Source organism: Xylocopa sonorina, chromosome 3, assembly GCF_050948175.1.
Source record: "Xylocopa sonorina isolate GNS202 chromosome 3, iyXylSono1_principal, whole genome shotgun sequence".
Classification (NCBI taxonomy): domain Eukaryota; kingdom Metazoa; phylum Arthropoda; class Insecta; order Hymenoptera; family Apidae; genus Xylocopa; species Xylocopa sonorina.
In genome coordinates this window covers 6,747,441-6,771,918 of record NC_135195.1, presented here as the reverse complement: position 1 = coordinate 6,771,918, position 24,478 = coordinate 6,747,441, and the positions used below count along the sequence as shown (strand labels likewise).

The 24,478-nt window shown below is 46.9% G+C and overlaps 2 protein-coding genes across 4 annotated transcripts in view; one reads left to right on the top strand and one right to left on the bottom strand.

Annotated features, from left to right (window-relative positions):
- Window positions 1-24,478, bottom strand: part of LOC143433538 (protein expanded) — a 75,850-nt gene that overhangs the window by 36,374 nt on the left and 14,998 nt on the right. For both annotated transcript variants that reach the window (XM_076910888.1, XM_076910889.1), the window contains exons 2-3: window positions 17,377-17,428; window positions 309-464 (exon numbers count right to left, since the gene is read on the bottom strand). In XM_076910888.1, the coding sequence (XP_076767003.1) occupies window positions 309-422 (114 nt within the window). In that variant the 5' untranslated portion in view covers window positions 423-464; window positions 17,377-17,428. The remainder of the gene's footprint in view (window positions 1-308; window positions 465-17,376; window positions 17,429-24,478) is intronic.
- On the top strand, window positions 7,728-12,458 carry LOC143422327 (putative sodium-dependent multivitamin transporter). Of its 2 annotated transcripts, XM_076892896.1 has the most exons (7): window positions 7,728-8,124; window positions 8,383-8,604; window positions 8,714-9,054; window positions 9,531-9,650; window positions 10,224-10,538; window positions 10,945-11,313; window positions 12,070-12,458. In XM_076892896.1, exons 1-7 carry the CDS (start codon window positions 8,014-8,016, stop codon window positions 12,326-12,328), a joined length of 1,737 nt encoding a protein of 578 aa, XP_076749011.1. In that variant the 5' UTR covers window positions 7,728-8,013; the 3' UTR covers window positions 12,329-12,458. The 2 variants fall into 2 exon arrangements, with proteins under 2 accessions (XP_076749011.1, XP_076749012.1); XM_076892897.1 differs by lacking the exon at window positions 10,224-10,538.

The following is a 24,478-nucleotide window of genomic DNA, read 5'->3' as shown; positions in this document are numbered from 1 at the left end:
GAGAAGTGCTCGAGGACGCGTCAGGGATTATAAAGAACTGTTTTACGTAAAATGGCACGTGAACAGCGTTGAAGCTCGCGGAACCGAGGTTTTCCTCTAATCTACATACATCAGCTCGCAGCGTTGACGTTATTCTTTCCCATTAGAAGATAATAACAGAGCTGCGTGGAAAATGCGCGACTCGATGGTACCAAGTATAACGGAACAAGATGAAAACTGTTATACACATCGTATAGTTGGATATACATTGTCGTCATGAATTATTCCCCACCCGTAGCCCGGTTAATAATATAACTGGGTGTACTCACCTCAACGACGAAGTAAAGAGGATCACCAGGAAGGGCTTGAACGGCGAGGTAGCGGCTGGCGGACACCAGGGGTTGAAGACAGGACCGCGCAGCCGTGACACCGCTACCACGCATGCTGCATGCTTCATTTCGTCGCCGCTACGCCCAGCGTCCTCACTGCAATCACACCAATGATAAACGAAAGAAAATAATATATACGTATAATAATATACACGGTGTTCTATGTAGAATAGAAGCTTCTACCAGACACCACCAACTTATTCTAATCAACTTCGCTGTCTAAACATATTTTTAACGTAACAAATTTACTTCGTAAACCTTTCTTCGGCGTTACCCAGACCTAGTAACGTTGGACGTAGAAAGGATTTTTTAAATAACACCCGAAACCATTGAAACGATCTTCCTCGTTCCGATTCCTGATTATCCTCGAAAGGTTAATCACCTAGCCGGCGACAACAACGATGACCGAAGAGATCCGCGTAACGCTGCTCGAAATAGAGAATACGACTACCGGGTTTACTTCATGTCAGGCTATTAGACCAGAGAATCACGTGGCAACGAAGATAACAATGTACGAAAGAGCCGATAGGGATATGCAAATGGAAACGGTAACCGGTCGCACAAATCACAGTGGCATTTCCAGAGATTCCAGCCGGCAGGAACGGGCATAAAGAAAGGAGGAAGGAAAGAAAACGAGAATGAAGGAAACGAAGGAAGAAAGAAGAGGGGGAGTAGGAGTAGGAGGTGGAGGAGGAGGAGGAGGAAGGCCTGTGCGCGCGGTTCACAATACGTGTACTGAATCCCTTTCTGAATGTTGGTCCACGGTAAATCACAGAATCGCTCCCGGCATTACTCCATTTTCATCTCCGTGGAACAAGAGGCGGTCGCGTGAATGGAGAAACGGATGGTCTCGCTCGCGCCGAGCCAGGCAGCCGCTCATAAATCGAGCGGGCAATAAGTCGTCCAAAAAATTTTACGCGAAGGGCATCAAGTTCTCCGTGGAATTCAAGCCCTCTGGAACCGATTAATTGTTTCGATTTCTGGCAAGCATCCTTGGCAACATTGTACCGCGATTTTATGTTTATGAGAGGGGTTTACCGAGCGTTTATTACATTGTCACGAACATGTTTTCGATATGGGGTACTTCCAGTGAATTGGTGTCGTTAAGATCCTTCCTTTTTTTTCTTCCCCTTTTTTCTTTTCGATTTATTGGCCACGGCGAGCCAAAGGGGGATAACGTTTGAGATTTATGCGTGTATGGGTTTAAACCATGGTTGGGTACACGCGCACACGCGCACAGAGGGCTTTAAAAGAATATCTGCTAAATAAGGACCGGTTGCTACCAAAAGTACTCGTATTACACAATATTTTAACTCGTTTAAACCGAAAAGCATGAATCGCTACTTTAAAAGGGATTCGAGATTGGAATCGACTCTATCGCATCGCGCGCAAACTCGCGAACAGAAAATTGGCGACATCGTACCGTTGAATATTCCTCGCGTATTCTTCGACTCGGCTATTTTCGGGTCGTCCAGCGATTCGACGAAGTCGCCATGGTAATCGACGAAATTGACTAATGGACGATCCGCGAGAGAGCAGAAAGGAGGAGAGACCGTCTACCCGCGGAGGGATGATCGATGGGATCCATTACCGAGAGACGCGTGCAATCCGCCCACACCCCGAGGAGCCTCGTTCCGTCCCTTTTCCACGATCCTTCCCTTCCCTACCTCCCTTGCACACCCCTCCCAACCTGCCTCGTTCTTTTCCTTGTACATACTCGTAGCCAGAGTTGTCTATTTCTCTTTCTCGGCTGCCTCTCGGCTTGCAGCACGTTGATGCATTTACTCGCTTACCGGTATAACTGCCGCGCCATTATAAAAGCCGGTCTCTCCTTCTTCCTCTCCCTCTTACCGCCCTCCCTACCCCCGTTTCAGGCTCCTTTTTTCTCTCTTACCCTCCTCTACCATCCCTTTCTCTCCCTCTCTCAATCTCTCACTCCTTCTCGTTCCCTCCCGTTCATTCTTGGACCCCGATAGCCAATGCATTTCGCAGCCGTTCAACCTGCGTCCCTGTAGCATTCTCCTCGCGATCACCGACCCCGTGTATACCCGACTTCGAAGGAAAATCACGGAGAGGTGCATTTTTGCACGCCACCGCGCTCGGTCACTCTGGATGCCCGCCGCGCTTTTTCCTCGCCAACGGATGCTAGGGGATGAACCGATCCGTTCAGTATTGGTGATTCATGCCGACGCATCTTGACTCTCTCTCTCTTTCTCTCTCTCTCTCTCTTTCGCTTACTTTGCCCGCGCGCCAGATAAGTCTGCACCGATAACGTACATTTTTTTCTTTTTTTTAAGAACAGCTCGAGTTACAGTTCCTTTTTCTTTTAATCTTGAATTCCAAGCAACCCCTCGATTAACAATACCGTAAATTTCGCAAATTTATGATCGGCTGAACAATAATTTACCGTGTAAAAATAATTAACTTTTATGGGATCGAATAGTTTTAAACAGGTACTTCCAAGTCGCTCAATTATGGCTGCTGCCAATACGTGCATGTATCTCCCCCGAGATTCCCTTAATTAATCTCTTCCCTTGTTCCCTTTCATTTCGTATTCTTTTAATTTACTCACGCTCGATAAGGTGATTCAGTTTTATGCGCTCGTGCAAACCCTCGCCTATTTCACGATTATTCCCGTGTTACACGTACGTAAGACAATTTGCTATTACCATAAGTCCGTAATAACATACGATAATCTCATAAAATTCCTTCGCATTTAATCCATCCCCCTATAAGCGAACCCTTTTTCCTCTCGAAACGTCGTCTAGAAACTACGAATTATTTTCAACAAAAAACACATTACCACCTGATCACGTTTCATTACCAGCTGATCGAGCGATCTATATACTTATATGTTAGTCCGTTTTAGAAAGCGACACCCGTCGTCTCTCTGACCTTTCCGGCAGCGTCGATCCCCGGCAATTAGCTCGTCCCTCGCGGTATCGGTATGCAGATCCCGATCGGCTGAAAGAACATATCCCTCGCTGCGATGGAGCGCGGCTTTTTCCGCTCGGCATTGCGGCCGCTCCGAGGGAATTCGAAAACGGAGAGAAGATCCCGCGCGCGCGGGTTCGGCACGGATGAAAGGCGGCGATCGACAGCGCGTGCGCTGTACGGGAGACTGATATCCACGCGAGCGGGAGCGCCGGCAACTGGTTTTATCGTTCGACGAAGTGCGACGTGCATACACGTAGGAGGCGGTATATAAACAATGTGAACTACATTCCACCGGCATGAGTAACCGCGCGCAAGCCGCACTCTCGTTTCTTTTCTCGGCGACGATTCTCTGCCCGCGCTTGCAAATCTAATTACCCGCGGCCAGCGTGCTGGTCTAAGAATGGACGAATTAATTGGCCCGCTCGGTCGAGGCTAACTCTTTGTTAGACGGAAGAAAGATTCGTCGATTCGACGAGTTGCGGGGAGCAGGAATCGTGCCTCGTCCGCACCCTTTATAGAGAGTCAAGCTTCGGACATCGAATGGTTGAGAATGGTGTTTGACATTCTCGTATGCATTTCGTATGATAAGTATAGATAGATCTTTATGCTGTTCGGTACCAGTGCATTAACGCAACGAGAAATAAAAGTGGGAGTTAAATAAAAGAGATAGACGCTGAGCACGTAACGTCCAAGATATATGGCAGCAACTGCAAGGATATATCTACTTAAAATTTATGGAGATACTGTTGCGAAATGCACGCTTATACATAGAGGTGTACATTGGTAAATTTGACTCTCGAGAGCAACTTGCGATACTCGTATTCTTAGGTAGACGCGTGGGCGTGCATTAGATCACGAGCGTTTAAGCGTTATTGGAGCAGTAACGCGCATTAGAAATTTTTGGCCGAGCACCGTCAGTGGTCCCTCGAATGTTGCGGCTCTCAAATACAGTTCACAAACGCCTCTATGACATGAGCGAAGAATCGCAGGGGGACCACTCATGGTACTTGAAGAAAATTCGTCCTTTCCACGTATGAATTTCTATCGTGAAACGTGAAAAATTTCACGGATTTCCGGTTAGACGAGTGAGAGTGTACGTGTCAGTCCCCGTTGGAGTTGTATGCTGATTGCGTACCACTTGATTCAATGGCGACACTCGAAAATGTACCGTGTGTATTAAAAATAATAGTCCCGATATACTGGAACCTGAGTAATCACTTACTTATTAACTTACTTATCTAATTTACAACCGGAATGTTACAAACCGAATAAAACTTAGCGTCTACGTAATAATAGGAAAAAACCTGGAATAATCGTGGCTTTCGAGTATCGCGGTTCGAGGAAGTTCGGAAACGTTTGCGAGAGGGAACGTTTAATGCGTGCCCGGTGGACACGCAGTAACGAAGCGGCGCGCGATATCGCGGTTAGTGTCTCAGGAACGAGAACCAGTACATCTCTTATGTCATTCGAAACTGCAGAAGCTGGGTAATTAGAGCTACGAGAGGAATGCGGTTTTCCCGCCTCAGCCTCTTCCTGTCTGTTCTCGTTCGTCTTCCGCCGCCGTCGCATTTACCGCGAAATGGTGAAATCGAACGGCGTAGAAATATTTGTCCATTCGAGAAACACGAAAAAATCCTGGAGCCAAAGTACGCGTTACGATATTCGAAGTAGGAAATGTGTTGGTCGAGTCTGCAAGAACGTCCACGATCTACGCTGGCCACCGGAGTACGTACGCACGTAGACGAGGCTGACACGGAACTGTCACTGAACAGATACGTCACGGATACGCGTAAAAAGAGCTTTAAAAGGCGCATCGAGAGAGTGCACCACATCCATCCTACGCGTTTCTTTCCCCCCGCGGCGCGGCGCGGTCATTTCACTCCTTCCACCGTGGCACGAATGCATCGTGCAGTGCGTGCGTGCAGTCCGCCGCGCATTCCAGTAAAGTCCCTGATCTCCTGCCCTTGCGGTTTAGCATTCTCGTTAAGCCGCGCCGGAATGCCTTCGCTCGCGCTGTATTGCGAATAAATCGACGGTTTTATGAATAAATCCTCCCGGCAAATTGCGCCGGCGGTCGCGCTCGCCGGATGATTAGATCGTAATCGATTCGATTCCGCGGGACAACCTGTTCTTAATTGCAAAATAATTGCCGCTCAACGAACCCTCGATACGGGGAAATTTATTATCGCCGCGGACGAGCACGGGCCACGGGTGGTTTTCTGCTCGGATCTCGCCGCTCGAACCTGCGCTTGATACGCGATAGAACGAACCGTGCACGCGTCCCCCGTAATTCCTATCGACGCGCCTCGTCCATGACCAATATAAAATCACCGCGTGGTATGAATACCCGCCGAAATGCTCCCGCGTTCCACCTTCGCTTAGGCGACGATAATAATGCAATCTATCGCGAGCGATGCCCTGGCTGCTAAAGTCGATCGTGGGCCACGCGTTGCGTTTTAATCAGCCTAATGTACGGAACGTATGATGCATATTTATAGGTGAAAAGTTGCCGTTTTATCGTGCCGATGATCTATGCATAGAAGAGGGACGGTGTAATTTTTGTTTGACATCGTTTCGCGTTCAATTTGGCCGTTGACGAGCGACGCCGCTGGTCCCTGGTGCGAAAGTGCCACTCGGGAGCATTTCTTTCCGAAGCATCAATCCGTACCACGGGCAACAATAGCCGATCGTGCTCTGCGTAATTGTCTAGCGTGTTGCCAGGAACGCGTGCGTTCTACACACCTTTAAACGCGTTACACGAGCAGCTCGTGACGGCCGAGCTGGCGCTAACAGGCACCCACCGTGGAATCGCTAATGTGTAGGTAAATTGTTTAGCTGAACAAACAAGTTTGCCCAGTTCCTATATCGAATGCGATACCACCGGTTAACCGATCTTACGGGTGTCGAACTATGATCGCCAACTCAATTAACCCGCCTGAACTGGTTACCATTTCTTCGAGCGTGCCATTAAACAATAAACGAGACGTTGGAAAAATTTCTTCTACTCCTCCTCGTATCACCTGCTGTTTTTATGATTCACGCGCAACCATCACGTGCTTTTGACAATAAATAATATTATTTTTAGGCGTTCGTTTACGTGTGTCAAACCGCGATGATGCAATGTTTGCCGACACCATTCGCGAGAAACCAACTCTCGAACTTCTTTATTTTCATCGATAAAAAAGAGCGAAACGTACATCGCCCGGTTAGTATAATTGTTTTTAAATAAAAAGCGCAACTTCTCTAGCCCAACTTTTTCCATCGAACGACAGATTGATCTATTTACCCATTCGACGGATGCACGCGGTGGAGAATGCGCGACGCGCCTCCTCGATCCTCCCTTTCTCTCTTTCCAGCATGCCATGCATTCTATTCTAATGCGAAGAGGGAAGCGATCAGCACCACGAAGAAGAGGAAGAAGAAGAAGTAGAAGAAGTAGAAGAAGAAGAGGAAGGCTAAGAAAAAGACGAAGACGAAGACGAAGAAGGCGGTGGAGAAGGAAAGAGGAGGAGAGAGCAATAGGTTACCGCGGAATTTATTTCGACGATAACCGTAAGAGACACCCGCGCTCTCTCAGGTAGGATACAGGAACGCGGAAGTGCGTACGTGCACGTTCAACGCGTAGGTTTGTATAGCCGCGAACGTGCATAAGCCGTGGTGGTGGCTCCGTAAGAAGTGCTCGTCGTGCAAACAACGCGGCTCTATGATAGCACGCAGAAAACGCTTGTCGCCGGTACCGTAAACACTGTCACAAACCTATACGAGATCCGATATCTATGGTCTTTCGCGTAATATTTGCCGCGCACCTTGTAACTGTAATCTTTATAGTGTGACCGAGGCCCTCATACCAGAAACAGTCGCGAACAGTACAGCACCGATAACGGAACAGCGTACATATTACAGGGTGGCAGAGATAAGAAGTCCACACGCTTCGTTCATACGTCGATACTTTGTTTTTCGCGAAATTTCGACAATTTTTGAAGAGATAAACTCGACCTGAAACTCGAGAGCAATTATAAAGCGTCACGTTGTTTAATCGATAATTGCAAGCTTTGTAACTATCGCAGACTGGAGATAACGTGACTAGCGTAATTCGTTATATGATGCTTCTTAAGCAGCTGCAATTAATGAGGTAGAACATTATAGATATAGAAGTAAATCCTTCTTAATCTGCTGCTTATCTCTACGTAGGTATATTTCGTCATTTGGCGATGTTCAGACAAAGCAAGAGACGAGTACTTGCCGCGATAACGAAGAACGCGAAGCCTCGCATCGAATCGAAGATAACGTGGGTCCTATTCGTCTAATGGACTGTCGCGTGCTGATAAGAGGTATTCGTGAGTTCCACGTCGTCGTGAAAGCAATTTCGTCGCGCGTCTAATTTTCTAACGTGACATTTAACAACGTGAAAAATAACATCTAGAAACGAATCGATTCTAGAGCGATCTGACCGCGTCGAGATCAAGAAATCAAGATCGAAAGCGGAAAAGGAAAGAGAAGACGCCCAATAACGGGTCGCAGACAGATGGAGGAGGCTGTTGTTCGAATCGTTACGTAAATGACATCAATGTTAAATCAGTTGGAGGCAACGATGACGGAGGGAGCCGCGGTTAAACGATACATCGACTAAATAAACTGGCGACGATCGAGTCGCGGGCAAGCGTATTAGTCGCGCGTCGAATTCAGCCCCATCGCGTTAAAGTGGAACATGGCTACCCTGGTAGCGGCGGATTACGCGGTGATCGCGATCACGCTGGTCATCAGTTCGGGGATCGGTGTGTATTACTGGCTCACTGGAGGGAAACAAAAATCGACGGAGGTAAGCGTCCCTTTCGATCAAACGATTTCTCTCTGTTCCGTTGGGGAGAAAGCATGACACGTGTAACTTCGCGTGGGCAAGCCTTGTTGTAGCTTTCGAATGTAGCGTGAGTTCCTCGCGAACGATGGAATTTAAATCGGAAACTTGCGAAGCCGTTCTCCGGCTTTGACAATTTCGAGGCTATAATTCAGCTCGCCCGGAAGAGAACCGCGAGCCGTACGGTAATGCGATGTAATTTCGATATGGTCCCCACGGCAGGAGTACTTCATGGCGGACAGATCGATGCGAGTGGCACCGGTCGCGATAGGATTGATGGTTTCGTACCTATCAGCGGTCAGTTTGCTGGGAGTTAGCTCGGAAAATTACGTTTATGGTACCCAATACGCTGTGATCAATCTCTCCTACGGGCTTGCTACTCCGTTCGTCGTCTACTTGTACATGCCGGTGTTCTTTAAGGTCGGGACGGCCAGTGCTTTCGAGGTAAGCTCGCTGAACGATTATTTAATCTCGCGAGCAACTTTTGTCTAACGATTAGAGAACGCCACTTTGGCCAGCCGGTATGTATTTATATAGCTGGTATATTTTTCAGTATCTGGAGAAACGTTTCGGCAAGGCGGCGAGGATGGTGGTTAGCTTCGCGTTTATGCTTCAGCTGCTTTTGTACAGCGGCGTGGTATTGTACGCGCCGGCACTTGCCCTGGAAGCCACCACAGGTATCTCGACGACCGCAAGCGTAATCGGCATAGGATTGGTCTGCACGTTTTATTCGACGATCGGCGGTATCAAGGCGGTCCTTATCACGGACGTATTTCAGAGCCTTCTGATGCTGACAGCCGTTATCTTGGTGATAACTACGGCAGCAGTGGACACCGGCGGTCTAAATCGGATTTGGGAGATCGCTCGCGACGGATCGCGTATCGAATTCGACAAGTGAATGTCGTTTCTCAAACACAGTAACACACCCGTAAAGTTCTCTCTCTCTCTCTCTCTCTCTCTCTCTCTCTCTCTCTCTTCACGCTCGACTATCACCGATGCTACCGATTCGCCTCCATATTTCTACCCGACGTATAAATTTCCGAGCATCCAACAAATTGCCCATTAGAGCGGTCATTAATCAGTATTTAGGAAATATTACCATAATATTACGGTTTACAAGGGGAATCGAGAGAATCAGAGCATGATTCTTTTACTATCATTATAATACGAACCGTTACGTTGTATAACACGAGTACCTACTCGACTACTTTAAACAGATCTCCTCCTACGGCATTATACATTGTAAATCGCCTAGAGCGTGATGAGGTTAACACACTTTCGAACAACCGTGCCCGGGCACGAAACATTCATTTCACGAGGAATCCAAGACCGAAGTATCGATACTGACAATGGCATGTGCATTCATTCAGCATTTCAATGGACCCAACGGTGCGACACACCTGGTGGAGCTTGACATTTGGCGGTTTCTTCACCTACCTCTCCTTGTACGGCACCAACCAAGTTCAAGTTCAGAGAATGTTAACCATCAAGTGAGTATACCCTGCCCGCTGACTTTCTACCCGGCACGATGCCTCTACGTCAATTGCCCCGATCGTTCGTACGTTTCGTAATTAGCTAACGTGAATCGAACGTTCCCCTCGTACCAGCAAATCGTGCGAGTAATTAAGGGTTAACGTTCGACGAAGCAACGACGAGGTGGGTCCAGCATCCGAATGAAATTTGTAGATAGCACGAATACATACCGCGTATCGGCCCGGTGCATTGTATTCATCTCGAGGCGCATTATCGTGATTCTCTTCTCTGTAGCGTGACGACAGAAAGACGGAGGAATTTTCCTCGGATTTTATCCGAGCCTCGGATCTTGCGTGCATACCGCCGGTAGCGATCGTTCGATAAATCGTTGCTTGCTCGCTACTCCGTCCATTCTACTTAATAATAATCGTTTGCGAAATCATTTCAGTCCTTGCATGCATTTCCCATGAATTTTAGTCCCGAGCTACGTACGCTAATGTACGATATTTACTTTTGTCCTTTCTCCTTTACGACTGATTCGAGGGGAAAATCGTAGATCCACGACGTGCATTCGCGTGGCTCGGTTTCAGAAACGTGAAGGACGCTCAAACGGCTATCTGGTGGAGCTGGCCGCTATCCTCGTTGATGTCTTTGAGCCTCTGCTACTCCGGGCTGGCCATATACGCGAGATATCGTAACTGCGACCCCCTCGTGAACGGAAGGATCAACTCGTACGATCAATTAATGCCGTTTTACGTGATGGACACGCTCTCCGTGTATCCAGGTGTACCCGGGCTTTTTATAGCCGGCATCTTCAGCGCCGGGCTCAGCACCATCTCCGCCACGGTGAATTCCCTGGCCGCCGTTATACTCGAAGATTTTATCAAACCCCTCTACCGTCTTAGGTAAGCCATGGGAAGTCGCGAAATGAACTGAATTTACGACTTGTTTGTAGATCGTGTCTTCACGGCACGGATGCCACATTTTAACTATCGCAGATATTAGATTTCTATAATATATCATTTCATCGACCGCGGACCTGTTCGTTACGGTTCTCGATACGAGGCGTTTTCATTAAGCGCTCGTAAATCTGCGCTTCCAAACATTTCCAACTACCAAAATCCAGCTGTTCATGAATCCACGCTCTAAATATGATAATGTGATCGAGAAAAAGGATATCCAGTGATAATAATCCATCTTCTCCGATGAACGTAACAACTCTGTATCTCCCGATATATTAGTCGCAACCAGCGAAACACGTGCGATTTATATAACCAATTATGACTAACCTTGTTATTAACATTATTTCAGGGACAAGGAGATTACGGCGACTGGATCAATCATCGTCAGCAAGATTTTAGCGATCGTAGTCGGTGCTTGCTGTATAGCGCTCGCGTTCTTGGGACACTACCTCGGGGGGCTGCTACAGGCGGCTCTCACGATTTTCGGTGTGATCGGCGGCCCTGTATTTGGTACATTCACACTTGGCATGTTCACGCGGTTAGGCAACGAGAGAGGCGCGATCGTTGGCCTCTTAACCGCTCTCGTTTTCTCTCTATGGATCGGTTTCGGGCCGAAGCCACCGATCCCGAACAAAGTGGACGGCAACGCGACCGACTGCACCGGCATCGCCACGTATCACGATTACAAGGAGTCGAACGATTTGCATTTCGAATATCAGTAAGGAATTTCACTCGCCATTGCACGCAACGATTACGCGTTCTCGGTCTTTATTCGATGCGCAGGATCTCGCCAACGATCGGATCGAGTACTTAGAAATATGTACGGCGCAGAGTAGATTCGAAAGAGTCCGAATTGTTCAACGTTTACCTGGTTCACCAGCAATTTGAAAACGAAAAGCAACTCGCGCGCAAAATATTGCAAAACATTGCTACTGGCGCAGAGACGTGGTTGTGTCCCTGTTCCACCTAACCGGGCATCGCTCGCTTCTCTTTATAGCTGTTACTTCGTATCGTTGGATACCGAATAAACGAAGTAGGTGCAAACTTTTTGCTTTCTCGCAGCCAGAAAGGTATGAACGATACGATTGAACTTTGACTAAGTGGATTCGAACTTTTTACGACTACTTTAAATAAGACTGGACGCTGAAATGATAAAAAGACACGTATTTTTAAAGGGATAAATTAATCGAGGAAAAAAGTATACATCTGAGCGACGAGAGATCAATACTAAACTAGAAACCACTGTTAGAACTGCCTGTATTGTGAACAAACACGAACGCGAATCTGTTTTTACCATTTTTTTTTTTTTTTACTGTTGTACAAGTTACGAAACGTATCTCGTTTCGCAAGAAGTGCGAGATATAATGCTCTTTCGATCATAAAACCGATGCTCGCTCCACGAACCACGATACCTGCAATTAACATAATTGATTTCTAAGAGATAATAAAATCGTGGGTTTTTCTTCTGTTCCAGAGAAACCGCGAACACCTCGTATTTCTATCTATACCGGATTTCGTACATGTGGTACTGCCCCCTGGGAAGCCTGGTCAGTTTTCTAGTGGGATGGCTGTTCAGCTGGATCTCAAATATAATTCTCGGCGAGGAACCAAAGGACGTGGATCCTGAACTGTTCACGCCGATTCTGGCGTCGAGGCTGCGCAAGAAACGGCCGAGGGACGCGGACAAATTTCACAGCACCGTGGGCATTGGACACGATCTCTTGACACGTTGACTCACATCGCGAATGATGCAACGTTCTCCGCGTCTACAAATGGATTTTTTACGATCGCGTATAATTTCACGGTAACGGACGGATAATGAGACTGGCCTCCTAAAGATCTCACGATTTATCGGGCATCGATTTTTTTTATTACTGAAATCAAAATAACCTATACATCGTATTTCACTGCTGAAAAGGAGATCGAGCCAACCTATCGACCGCTTATTTACAACGACAGAACGCGTTACTGCTCCTAATTGGCCTCAACCTAGAAACAAGTGCAGCCTGAATCCATGGAACGAGTCGGTCACGTGTCGTATAGGGATGAATCGATCCAAGTAAACGCGAGTACGTACTCGTTACTTTCACTTCGATACTCTTTACACTCGAGATTCAATAAATTGTTGAAAGCTCCGCTGCGAGCGGGGATTCACCGTTGATCGTTCGCGAAGGATAATCGTTGGAGCAGTCGTTGGCATTTTTCGAGAAGAACGAAAACAGGAAGGGATCGTCATCGAAAATGAAGGAAGTTTGGGGTCGATCGGGCGAAATCGTCTTCGACTCATTACTCATACTCGGGTTCGTTTTGGAATTCCGACTATCGGGCACGAGGCGGGCAGGCCTCTTCTCCTCCTCTGCGATGAGGAGCAGACGTAAACACCGCGCGGGCCACGGGTGTGCTGAACGTTTACCGAAACGTTCGCAAATCACGATGGAATGCCGTCCGACTGGTGTTCCCGTGCGCGCGGCACACGGTGACATACAGAACGAAGCAACGACCCGTGCACTGTGCAGCGCTTACGTAAGGAAATAACACGGCGCAGGGAGGCCGCGAGTGGACCACCTCGAGCTTCGTTTCGACCGCTAGAACCGCGGGTCAACTTGGCCGCGCGAAATACTTTCTGGACATTCGAAAAACAGCAACTAGACCAGTACAGGCGATTGTGAACGAACTCGCAAGAACGTACAGGAGGAATTCTATGAAAATTCGAGTGAAGTACGAAATGGAAGATGCGTAAAAATAATTTTCTTTTTCCTTATATCTCATTTAATATTGTAAAGCAACATTTAATTGCCAAGATGTATCAAGTTTACTGTTAGATGCACGGATTGCCGTGGCTCTACAAGGGTTGTGTAAGTAGAACAAGAAGATCACGGTCAGACAACTTAAGGAAACGCGCGCTTCGGCTAGAAACTTTTCTGCTCGCCGTCGTGGTTGCTGGAACTGCGACGTTTTCTATGTTCCATTCAACAGGAGATAAGTTAAATTTCTGAATAACCAGAATACCAATGACCGTCTCGAGTATCCACGGTATTCGACTTTCGTTGAACTTTTGAAACGGACTGTTTATAACCGCCTCTATCCACATTGAGCAATCGAGCACTGTGCCTCTCTCGTCCGAGTAATTCCGTTACGCAATTCACGCGTGTACCTATTTGCTTGCCCGCCACCAATTGGATAAAAAACACTGGCTGAGTTATGCAAGGGCTCCGAACCGCAGGATCGGTCCTTAAGCGTGGCAAATTTTTCTAGAAAACAGCACCGGTTGCTTTCCTAAAACCTCTGAAAAAAGCAACCAAGTCGAAAACACGAGTTTCCCAAACGTGTTTCTCTGCCTGGCATCGGCACGGTTCTCAATCCCTTAATGAAGGAATCGTGTCGAAGTAAAATGCACGAGTCAAAGTGCGTGCCTATAGTTCGTAGTACGTGGGTGTTTGAAAGTTTATGTAAATTACGCTGATACGAAAGTAGGATTTTGTACGAAAGCTAAACAGGCCTGAGAAAGTGAGCCGATTCGTCTTTTAAATGACGATCGAAATTTCAACGCGTGGAGGTGTTCCCAAAAAATTTTTCAGACATTTCTTCCTCGTGGATGGACGGCCTTTCGATGCAGAATGATGGCAACGATTAATAAAGAAGCGTTGACCCGCGTTGCAACCAACGAACAATAGACTTTAATAGTTTTCTTTTTTCGACGAAGAGAAGAACCCGGACAACCGTGTACACCGACGGATGTGACTCGTCTAATGTTCCCTGTAATTAAACGAAATAATCGAGTCGCTGCGCGAAGTTGCGCTGTGGTCTCGACGCGTTCTCATTATAATGCCGCGCATTCCACCGGCGATATGAGTCTTTCTCTCAGCACGTACGCCGTCTACACGGAATAAGGAATGCGCAAATGATGGATTACACGCAAATTTGCGCTACCCGCGTTCGCGTACCTCTTCGCGCACTACCGTTCCATTTTAATTATCACTCCCAGCCACCGGCGAGCCGTGCGTTTTAATTATTTCAATTTCGACTTCAAATGCGCCGGATACATCGGAAACAAACAAAAGGCCGCCGTTATTAAGGGACGCAGCCTTGTGTTACGAGAGGCGAGTAAAGTATCAGAGAAATATATGAGCAGTGTCGAAAATACACGCAAGGAGTCGCGGAGGAAAGGCAAGGGTACCATTAGCGTGTTACGCGATGAAAAGGATTAAAGCGATACAAAAAAATATACGTCGATGGTAGACTTTCGAATTTCCATTGCGCAAACGCGCGAGTCTCCGGAGAACGATGGGAAAAAAAAAGTTTAGCTGCGAGGGATTTCTAAAAAAGGGATAACATCTATTTTTTCTCCGTTTCCTGTTTTCATTCCAACGGAACGTTGGACGAAACAGGAAACAGTAGCTGTGATCACGTATATTTTGCATCTAATTCTTTCCATGACAGAATCATGAGCGATTTACGTAAGAGGCGTGTAGTTAAGGAACGATCATGCTAGAGACGCGTCGTTACAATCTCATAAAAGACCTCGGGGCATTCGCTCGTGTCGCGTTGCAAAAGAGCACCACGAACTTTGAATAAAAATTAGCTAACCTCGTGTTCATAATTTGTCAACTCACATCGCTCTACTCTTTCTTAGGTGAACGCAAAGAAGTCACACGAATCGTGCAATAAGGACGCTGTCACCCGTAATGTCACCCCAATAATTATATGCACGGGATACCTTACGCACGCGCGTCCAAACCCACATCTAACGTGAACCCATAAAATAGAAGGAAGGAACGGGTGCAAAAATAACATACAATTGTCGAAATAATATAGAAAAGTAATTGACACCTTTCCATCTTAAAAACAACTATATACATCAGATGTTAATTGCAAGGTTAGGCGCGCGTAACGTGGTCACCTTCTTATTTCGAGTCGCCAAGATAAATTTCTTAATTATACCGTCGGTGAATCGGGGAACAGTGGCCGGCGGCGGCGACGAGCACATTGTACCTACAGAAATCCCCCATAGGGTATGGACGGGGGTAAACGCGGTGGATGGCCTGCGGGCATTTTTTTTTTTTCGACCTCGCCGGAGACGCGCATAGTTTCTACGGCACACGGCCCGTTCCGTTTCCTCATACCGTGCATACGTGCCTAACGAGCTACGTGGGTACAATGCACATAACGCCATTATAATAAACTTCGTACTCGCTCATTCACGCGCGCTCACGCTAAGTGAGTCAGAGACGCGCGGCCCCTTACGTATAATAAATATATTGAGTATACGTTATGCGTTTACTTCCCTTTTGTACGAATGTAGTGAACTCGAACGGAGAAAGGGAGAGAGAAAGAGACGCCTATCGTTTCTTACAAAGTTTATACCGAACGCTAGTTTTCGCCTAGGACAAGACAGAAAATTTATGCACGCTGTACGCGCAACAACTTGTTCGATTGGTCATACACGCTACTGGTTGCGCTAAGACAACCGAACGGTTAACGTCGAGATCAAAACTACCCGTGAATGAGCAAAGTAAGGCGGAGACTAGAGAATGTTAAAATCGAGTAACATGGAGAAGTCGTTATTTGATAATTGTTATGTTCTGGGTAACGTGTGCGTTAATAAATCGCGCTGCTCGTTAATTGGCCCCTTATTAAAATACTAGCCTCAAGGTAATTAGCTTAAAAATAAACGACCCAGATATCATCGGCGAGATGAATGTGCGCACCGTTAACAACTGCTTCTCGTACGATTATTAAACACTTAATAACCGAGCTTATTACGCGGTGTTACCTGAACAATGAGATAACAAAATAAATCAACGTGGTAATTGCCGAGCCAAGTTTTATTATGAAAGAATCATAAGTACACGGATTGGCGAATAGTCTATGGTTCCCATAATTATGTCTGATTCTCAATTCGATCGACGATAATAACCGTGGCAGGAAAAAAGTTCGTGGTAGAAAGAAAATGATTTTCGTGGCATTATACGAGCATTTAACACCGATAGAACTCGACTGCCGTATCTTTACTCTTATTACGGATGCCATCGATCAAGTGATACGGAACGATCACGCGAAAGCAAGAACCGCCTTCACTCGAACAATTTTCCCCATCGACGATTCGTTGATCTGGATCGGCAAGGGAGAATATCATTCGCGCGTTCGTTTCTAGATATCAAATATCTCTATTCGAATGACGTTCAAGTGGTCATTTAAAAAAATACAGACGAACAAGGGTAATTGGCGCAGTCGCGCGTTGGAGGAGTACAGTAGGATACTTGCTACTTGAAAGAGACGAAGGCGATTGCGAATGCACCGGGAAAAGAGTAAAAATTGCCTGGCGTGACTTTCAAAGTCGGCGCCAGACACTTTCAGCGTTCGAACTTGACCTTTTTCCAGACACTGAGATTAAGATCGTATCTTTTATTGTGTGCCGGAGTATTGCTTCGTTTCTGTATCGGGACAATGTGTTATTACTGCTCAAGTTATTCGGATTCATGTGAAACGCTTATCCCCGAATAGATCTGTATACATATCAGTTTTTTTTTATGCCTATAAATGTTCTTCGGTACATTGCATCCAGCACGATAGTAGAAGCTATGTATTCGTAGCCCTTAATATATTTTCAATCGCGTTAGAAGAACTTGTTGCTCGTTTCAATGAGACAACTAATGGTACCAACAATTAGAAAAAAGTTAAGTCCTTTGCCTCCTCAGTGAAACACGTGGCCAAGGAGGTAATAGAAAAAACGCATACGAGGCTCGATTTTTACCCTTGAAATACTACAAAGCAATCTTACCTAGATTCTCCCGTTCTCTGAATCCCCCGCCTCCGGCTTCACACAGGTTCACCTGCAACAACACAAATAACCCTTCAGATTATAGTATTCTACCTGCGCGGGCCGCTCGATTCCACGCAAGATACCAAGAATCGAACGCAAAAGCGCGTACGGCCGCGCAAAGAAAAAGAAACGGGTGCTCGCATTCAGATAAGATGGACGCGCGGAGATAGTTGGAACGCTTCGAACCGCCGCGATCCGAGACACGTTCGCGCGTGAGATTGCACCTTACTTTCCGCAACATTGAATTTCACCGCAATAATATCCCCGGTGAGGAAATCGTGGATTTTTCGCTTTCGGCTGCTGCGCGAGGAGTCTGCCGCACTTGCGAACAATTTCCCGCCGTACTCTTCATTAAGAGATAGTCGGACATCATCGAAAGAGCAACGGCAGAAGCGTCTCCGAGATTACTCGAAGATAATAATTTTTGCTAAACGCTAATATCTTGTATTTTCCCTGCCTAAGAAATAGACACCAATAAACGAGGAATGAAGAATAGGGGACAGTTCTGTTATCTTCCATGGGATTCACTTAAGCGCGACAGAAATACCAAACGAGAAACGTTATGTTTGAAAAGTATCTTTCATTCCTTTAGACTGTTTCCAAAAATTTTAACTAGTTTCGCATACATGCGCGTAGGTAGAAAAATAAATTGCCATGCTACCGGGACGGTGTATGGATAAGAACGCACCTGCGTATGCGCCAGGGCTCGACCGTTCTCCGCAATCTTGAAAGAGCGCGAATCCCCAATAAAACCGCTCTACTTCGACAAATCGCCTTAATTTCATCGTCAATAAGCCCGAGAAACCCGCACGAAGTATGCTGATCGTCGTCTTTATACCACACCGTGACTCTGTTACATTCTCGCGCACAAATGCCTGTACGTACGTACGTACGAACACGCGTCCGCCTACTTGTACAGACGTATAGAGCGATACGTGCAGGGGTAGCACGCACACATGCTCGCGGTCGGGATTGGCATGTCGTGTTGGTGCAAGCCGCGTGAGCGAGTTTAACGAATCTGAGGCAGAGGAAGAAGAGGAAGAAGAAGAAGAAGAAGCAGCAGAAGAAGAAGAAGAAGACGACGAAGAAGAAGAAGAAGAAGATGAAGAAGAAGAAGAGAAGAGAACGAGGCAGGCGTCTCGGCCGAGTATTCCAGGTTAATTTTACCAAGCCCTAAGGAGCGCATACGAAGGACCGGCGAAGGATAACGCTAGCGGGGCTCATCGGTTGGACGGTGCTCGAAGCGAACGAAGGACGCCCGCATTCCACGCCGCAACCTGGTATAATACGAGGAATTGGCCGAACAGAACGGCAGAGGGACAGAGAGGCCGAGAACGGGCTTTTTCTGCGGCAGAGAAGGAGGAGGGACGGACCACGAGCGAGAAAAAGAGGAAGAGGAAGACAAGGGAAGACGAACGACTGAGACTTACGTAGAAAAAGAGAAGGAAGCAAAGGAGCAAACCGAGGAGGGGTTGTTGCGCGAGGAGTTGCATCTGCACCGTCCTTCTTTCTCTCCCTCCCTCTTCTCTCTTTCATCTGCTTTCCCTTCGTCATAATTATCCTCCACCTTCTTTTACTTTACTCCCTTATTCGTACACCATCCTTGCCCCTCTTCTTCTATCCATCGCGCCCTCTAACCGCATTTTCTTCTCCAGTCGTTACTTTCATCTTTATCTCTTATTTCTTATTACTCGTCCTTTCCCTCCGTCTATATCTCTTTCTCCGGTTCGTCCTTCCTCGTCTTCTTCCGTTGCTGCTGGTGCTGCTGTCGGTGCTCCTGGTGCTGTCGCTGGCTGTGTGTGCTCGGTTGAACCGCGTGCCTCCAGCGGAAGTAAACCACCGTGCACACGTTGGCATCTACGCGAGAGCCATTCTATACAGCCATCCCCGGGCCGGCGTTCCTTCCTCTGTACGAGCCGCGTAACTGGGATTCCTCGTTTTGCGAGCCAGGCAGCTGCAACTGGCAGCCGCACTGGAGTAGGTTATCGTCGTCCATGGCTTTCACCACTTTGCCGGCCACATCGCCCTCTCGCTCACCGACAGAGTCACGATGACAAGAGAAACGGACGGCTTATACCGCGCTGGGCCCCTCCGCGGGGCCCGGCTTGCTTTACTCTTGATTGTCCGTGATTTCGGATCAGATAAGCGCCGTGGAATTTCGATGCCCGGCCGGTGCTTTAACGCGACACGCTCGACTCGAGCCGCGGCAATGGTTATGCGGCCGCTTTAAACTCGCGTATTTCGTGAAATATGTATGAAAGTGTTTCGTGAAATATCGCTGCCCGCTTCTCGACTATGCTCCTTGCTACTTGTATCCAGATTAAATCTACGGAGAAATGTGCCCCGCCGGAAGGGAGGGTGATTACGTGTGCTCCAGAAAATTTGAAACGTGACTCAAGAAAATTGTCTTCCATCGTCGCGAAACGGAAGATCGATTCTTCCTGTCTCGTACTATAATTGCAATATAAATAAAAATGTACTAATTAACGATACGAAATTCCAAGACACCTAGCGCGTAAAATTAAATTCAATGGACGCATCGTACATAATATATTTGAAAGGAGCCTAACGTTTCGTATAATACGAAATTAATAACGAAGATCGTAAAGGATAGACGAGCCAGCGGGATGAGGAAAGCTGCGGATGGTCGAATAGACGTGGAATGGAAGGTAGAGGCGTGTACGCCGTATTATTCGTAGCTGTCCAGTTAGGCAGAGGAGTCCCCTGATGGGATTATAATGTGAATATAATGGCGAGCTTCCGCGCTACGCAACCCTTTCATCTCCCACTCCTGCGGTATACCTTAACCTTCCTCTGAAAACCCTTCCTCGCCGTCTGAAAGCTTAATCGACTATTTCAACGATTTTCTGGAGCTTAAGCCACCGCTGCCAGACTGTACGTGGGGTTGGACAGAAAAAAAATGAAAGAAAAGGTAGAGAATGAAAGTGTGATGAGTTCTAGATAGTCGAACTGGTCAAACCTGCTGCCGCTGCTCAAAGGATACTAATGTTGCAATTATAAAACGATTACAAAAATCCCTCGTAGACGACGTCCCCGAACTCGTTACAAATCGGGTTTTGAGGGACAAATTAAAAGGACATATATTATTTAAAAAGGCTAATAGAACGGCGGGATACACGTGTTACGTATTCTGGCTCGCACCCTATTAGAGGAGACGTGTTTTACCGATCGAACTTTCATTTATTCTAGCTTCGATAAAAAGTTCCCTGTCCGCGCGCGTTTCCCGGATACAGGTCACATTCCAAGTTCGAGGCACGCTAAATACCTCGATAACAAAATTAAATTCACGGGAATTAAAAATACACGCGCGCACACGCACGCATCGATTACGCAATTTCTCTCCGGTTGAAATCAACGATCACCTGCGGCGGCCCTCGACACTTCCTACCCTTTTTCACCGATCGCTCGAATGACGTAATTCGAAACAGGCGTTTATTGGTATTTATAATGTACCAGACTAGGCGCCACGTCGAAGAATGTTAAATCGCACATAACAGAACGAATTAAGCAATACCTTCCTAATCCTGTTCCACGCCAAACGAGGAAAACAAAACGGTCGCATTCCTAGCCGATGAATTATGCTTACAATTTTTCGTAAACCCCTTAACGGTCCAAAAATAACATTGATAACGTAAGAAAATAAATTGTTCGCGAGTTCACGCGATCTTCCATCGTTCTCCATAGTCGAAGGAAAGCTGCCAGGATGAACTCGTCAAACACGCTCGCTACCCTCCCCTATGTTTCCCTCTACGTTTCACTCGGTCGATTTACTTTTTTCGCGTGACCTGCTCGATTTATAATCTTCCTCGTAGCGCGTACTTTTTGCGCCTCCCAAGTCCAGATTCAAGGATCAATGGGTGCGCGCACGCCTTAGACCGCGCGAGTTCGCTCGGATAGAATAAGTTACGACGTCATGCAACGCTCGACGTGTTCGACGTACGCACAATGGCACGATAAATCAGCGTCAAACGTACGCTTCATTTTGTTCGTCAATTTGTTGGACACCACCGGAGCCGCGCAACGAACTTTAAACCGCGTATACACCGGCTTGGCGAGCGGTACCCAAATTATTCGACGATTTCATTGCTGGAGCGAGATCCGAAAGTGATATCCGATAGAAAATGATACCTGTACAAATATCCGGACGACGAGCACGTCGGACTCTTCCGTAACACGTTGTTTCACCAAGGAAGAAACGATACGATCGCGGTGGGTACGCGGCTTTACGTCGCGCTTATTTCAACCAGCGAGAATCTGCGCCAATTCGTCCGTAACGGCGCGACGTTTACTGTCATCATAGATTCAAGTAGGCCTCCGTGCACACGATTCACCGTGTCACGCGATGCGACCGGCCATACTTTCGACGCCGTACAGGCCGCCGTTTTGTTGCTTCCATCCCCCTGGCCGTAACGCAGGAAACGCTGATTTATCATCGCGACGTAACAAGCGCGCGTACGTTTCCTTCTTTCATTATTTACAAGCGGGAAGACACCGTGCTGCTGTCCCGGCCCGTTGATAACTCCCTCTCCCGTTCGATTATTTCAGGTAATGCGCCTGTCGGAATGCGGTTTTGAAAAATCGGGTTGTCTCGTAACCGATAATGTGTGCGCTCGTTGTGCAACGGGCACGGTGAGTAGCGACGATTTATCGATTTGTTAGAGCCCGTGGTAAAAACCGTGGTAAATGTATAAGGTAAGAGGGAAGCGTGGTTTTCTCTCTATATTTAATCGGGGAACATTTTACATTTCCATTTCTGTTACGATGCCACAGTACTCGCTTGTACGTAATTTACGATTAACCGTGCTAAATTGTGTAGTACGGGACGGCTTGTCCCGTGACCGACAAAGACCACGAGAAGCTAAACGCTACGTAAGATAATGTACAATAGTGAAACGGAACAAACTGGAACGTTAAACGTGCAAATAGTTATCGAACTTCGTTCGCGGTTCTTTAACGGCACGCAAGAAATCGGCGAGAGTAATTGGTCTACGTTCATTCAGGAAAAGCCGACGCGATATTTCGTTTGTTATTCGTAACGGTAGATTGCACGTTGGCGAGTTCTAATTAACAGCAACATTACCATGAATCACTCGAGCCGATTATCTGACCGTTTAACAATCCGTAAATCGTTTCTACAAGAACTTGAATAGAGTCGATACCCTAGTTACTGGAGATATCCAAATTATACGATCGACCGAATAGTTGCGAGACGAGGCTTTTTCTTGCATTTTCTTTTTCTCTGTTTTTTTCCTTTTTTCTTTTTTTTTTGCTACCTTTAGAGACACTCGCGAGTCCTTTCGTAGCGACTGATCGAATAGCTTAGAGTGAGTGGCCCCATTCCGAACGATTCCATTCCATTCCACTCCATTCCAATCCGTAGCGGACCATTCGATTCGGTCGTGCCGAAGGAGTACATAAGACATTATGTAAGAACGGTCACGAGAGCGTACCCACAAAGGCGTTTCCCAGAGAATTTCGACGTCCAAGGAATTTCGTGTACCAATCGAGCGCCATTTATCACACGATCTTGCATACGGCGGCCGCAAAAAGTATTTACGCATACCTACATCTCTTCAGCAGACGTTCTCTCTTATTTCGATCCACCGTGTAATTGCCGTTAAGTCCGCCAAAAGGTATTCTCCCATTTTTTAACGAAATTTCAAGGCGACTTTCTGAGAAGTTGCATTTTCAAGAACCTCTACCGATCCGTCCTGGACAGAGTCTCGTTCTTGCGCAATTATTTTACTTCTTTCAACATAGAACCCGCCATCTAGGTACTTCTTGCACGAGTCCTCGGATCCTCGTGCCCTTTTCCCGTGAAGTGTTCGCAAACGAGACGTAGCGGGAAATAAAATATCCAATCAATCGTTACTAAATACGGAAATAAATATAACAGCGTGCAAATATCTTTCGTAGCCGCTGTAGGTTCGATGTCCACGAAAAACGATCACCGGGGCTTATTTGTATTCGACGAGGCGTCTCGCTTGTATAACGGTGGGAAAATGTGATTGTGAGAGAATACGAATCGAATCGTTCAGGAAACGAATGAATCACAATTTGGAGAACTTGCGCGGGTGTAATCTCTTGCAATCGACCGGTCGGAAATTGTTCTTCTTCCTCTGCTATTTTTCCTCGAATCGAAGGGGAAACTGATGGTTCCAATGCGAGTTGAGAAGCGTCGCGAGACATTCGCTCTAAACGGACCAGTGCAATACGGAAGTTGGAGACCTTCTACGGATTGTATCACCACGCGAGACGAACTTTACGGGCGTAAGTTTTTAAGGACGAGCCAGGGACGCGCGATCGTGACATAAAGTATCGTTAAAACCTATGGTACGGTAACAAGCACAGGCTGATAACTGTTGCCGCAATCATTGCCACAGTTACGGCCACGGTACCGCTCATTTACGACAATGCGAAACGTTCGCCTTTCCTGCGAAACGATAAATGCGCGACGAGGTGGTTTACGCTCCTAGATAACACCATTCCCGAGTCGGTGTTAAGAATTTCGGAAGGAGAAAAGAAATCTATACGCCCGTGCAATTTAAAACCCACGTATCAAGCCGGTATAAAACGCGAAGCGAGAGGCTAGGTATAATTACCGAAACGACGTGTAATTACTTAGAACGGTTTTAAATGCGGACAACGAGGGATTTACGCTCCGGCAGAAATATATTAGCATCTTTCCAAATTTATTGAGCTGCACGGTAACGTAATTAACGTTGGATAAATATTTAAGAGCGTCGAGGGAAAAAGAAAGGGCAACGGACGGGCCCCCGTAATGGTGGAGATGCACGCGAACGCACAGATTGCTCGTTAAAAACTGTTTAAACGCTGTTTACGTGGGAAGAAGGAAGAGGATCGGGCATTCCGCGCGAGGACCTTGATATCGGCGGGTTTAATGGACGGAAAAATGAAAGGAACTCGCACGAAATCCTTTCGTTCGACGACGACGACAACGACGTAAAGGGGAATCGCGCGAGAGGATTCACCCCGTTACAAAGCGGCGATACTGGCTACGACTGATAAGTAATTCCTT

What these genes read in the sequence shown, in the direction of transcription:
- LOC143422327 (XM_076892896.1), top strand. Translation starts at nt 8,014, where the DNA reads ATGGCTACCCTGGTAGCGGCGGATTACGCGGTGATCGCGATCACGCTG. An exon ending in GGAAACAAAAATCGACGGAG is followed by an intron (nt 8,125 to 8,382) that starts GTAAGCGTCCCT and finishes TCCCCACGGCAG; the next exon opens with GAGTACTTCATGGCGGACAG. An exon ending in CAGAGAATGTTAACCATCAA is followed by an intron (nt 9,651 to 10,223) that starts GTGAGTATACCC and finishes GCTCGGTTTCAG; the next exon opens with AAACGTGAAGGACGCTCAAA.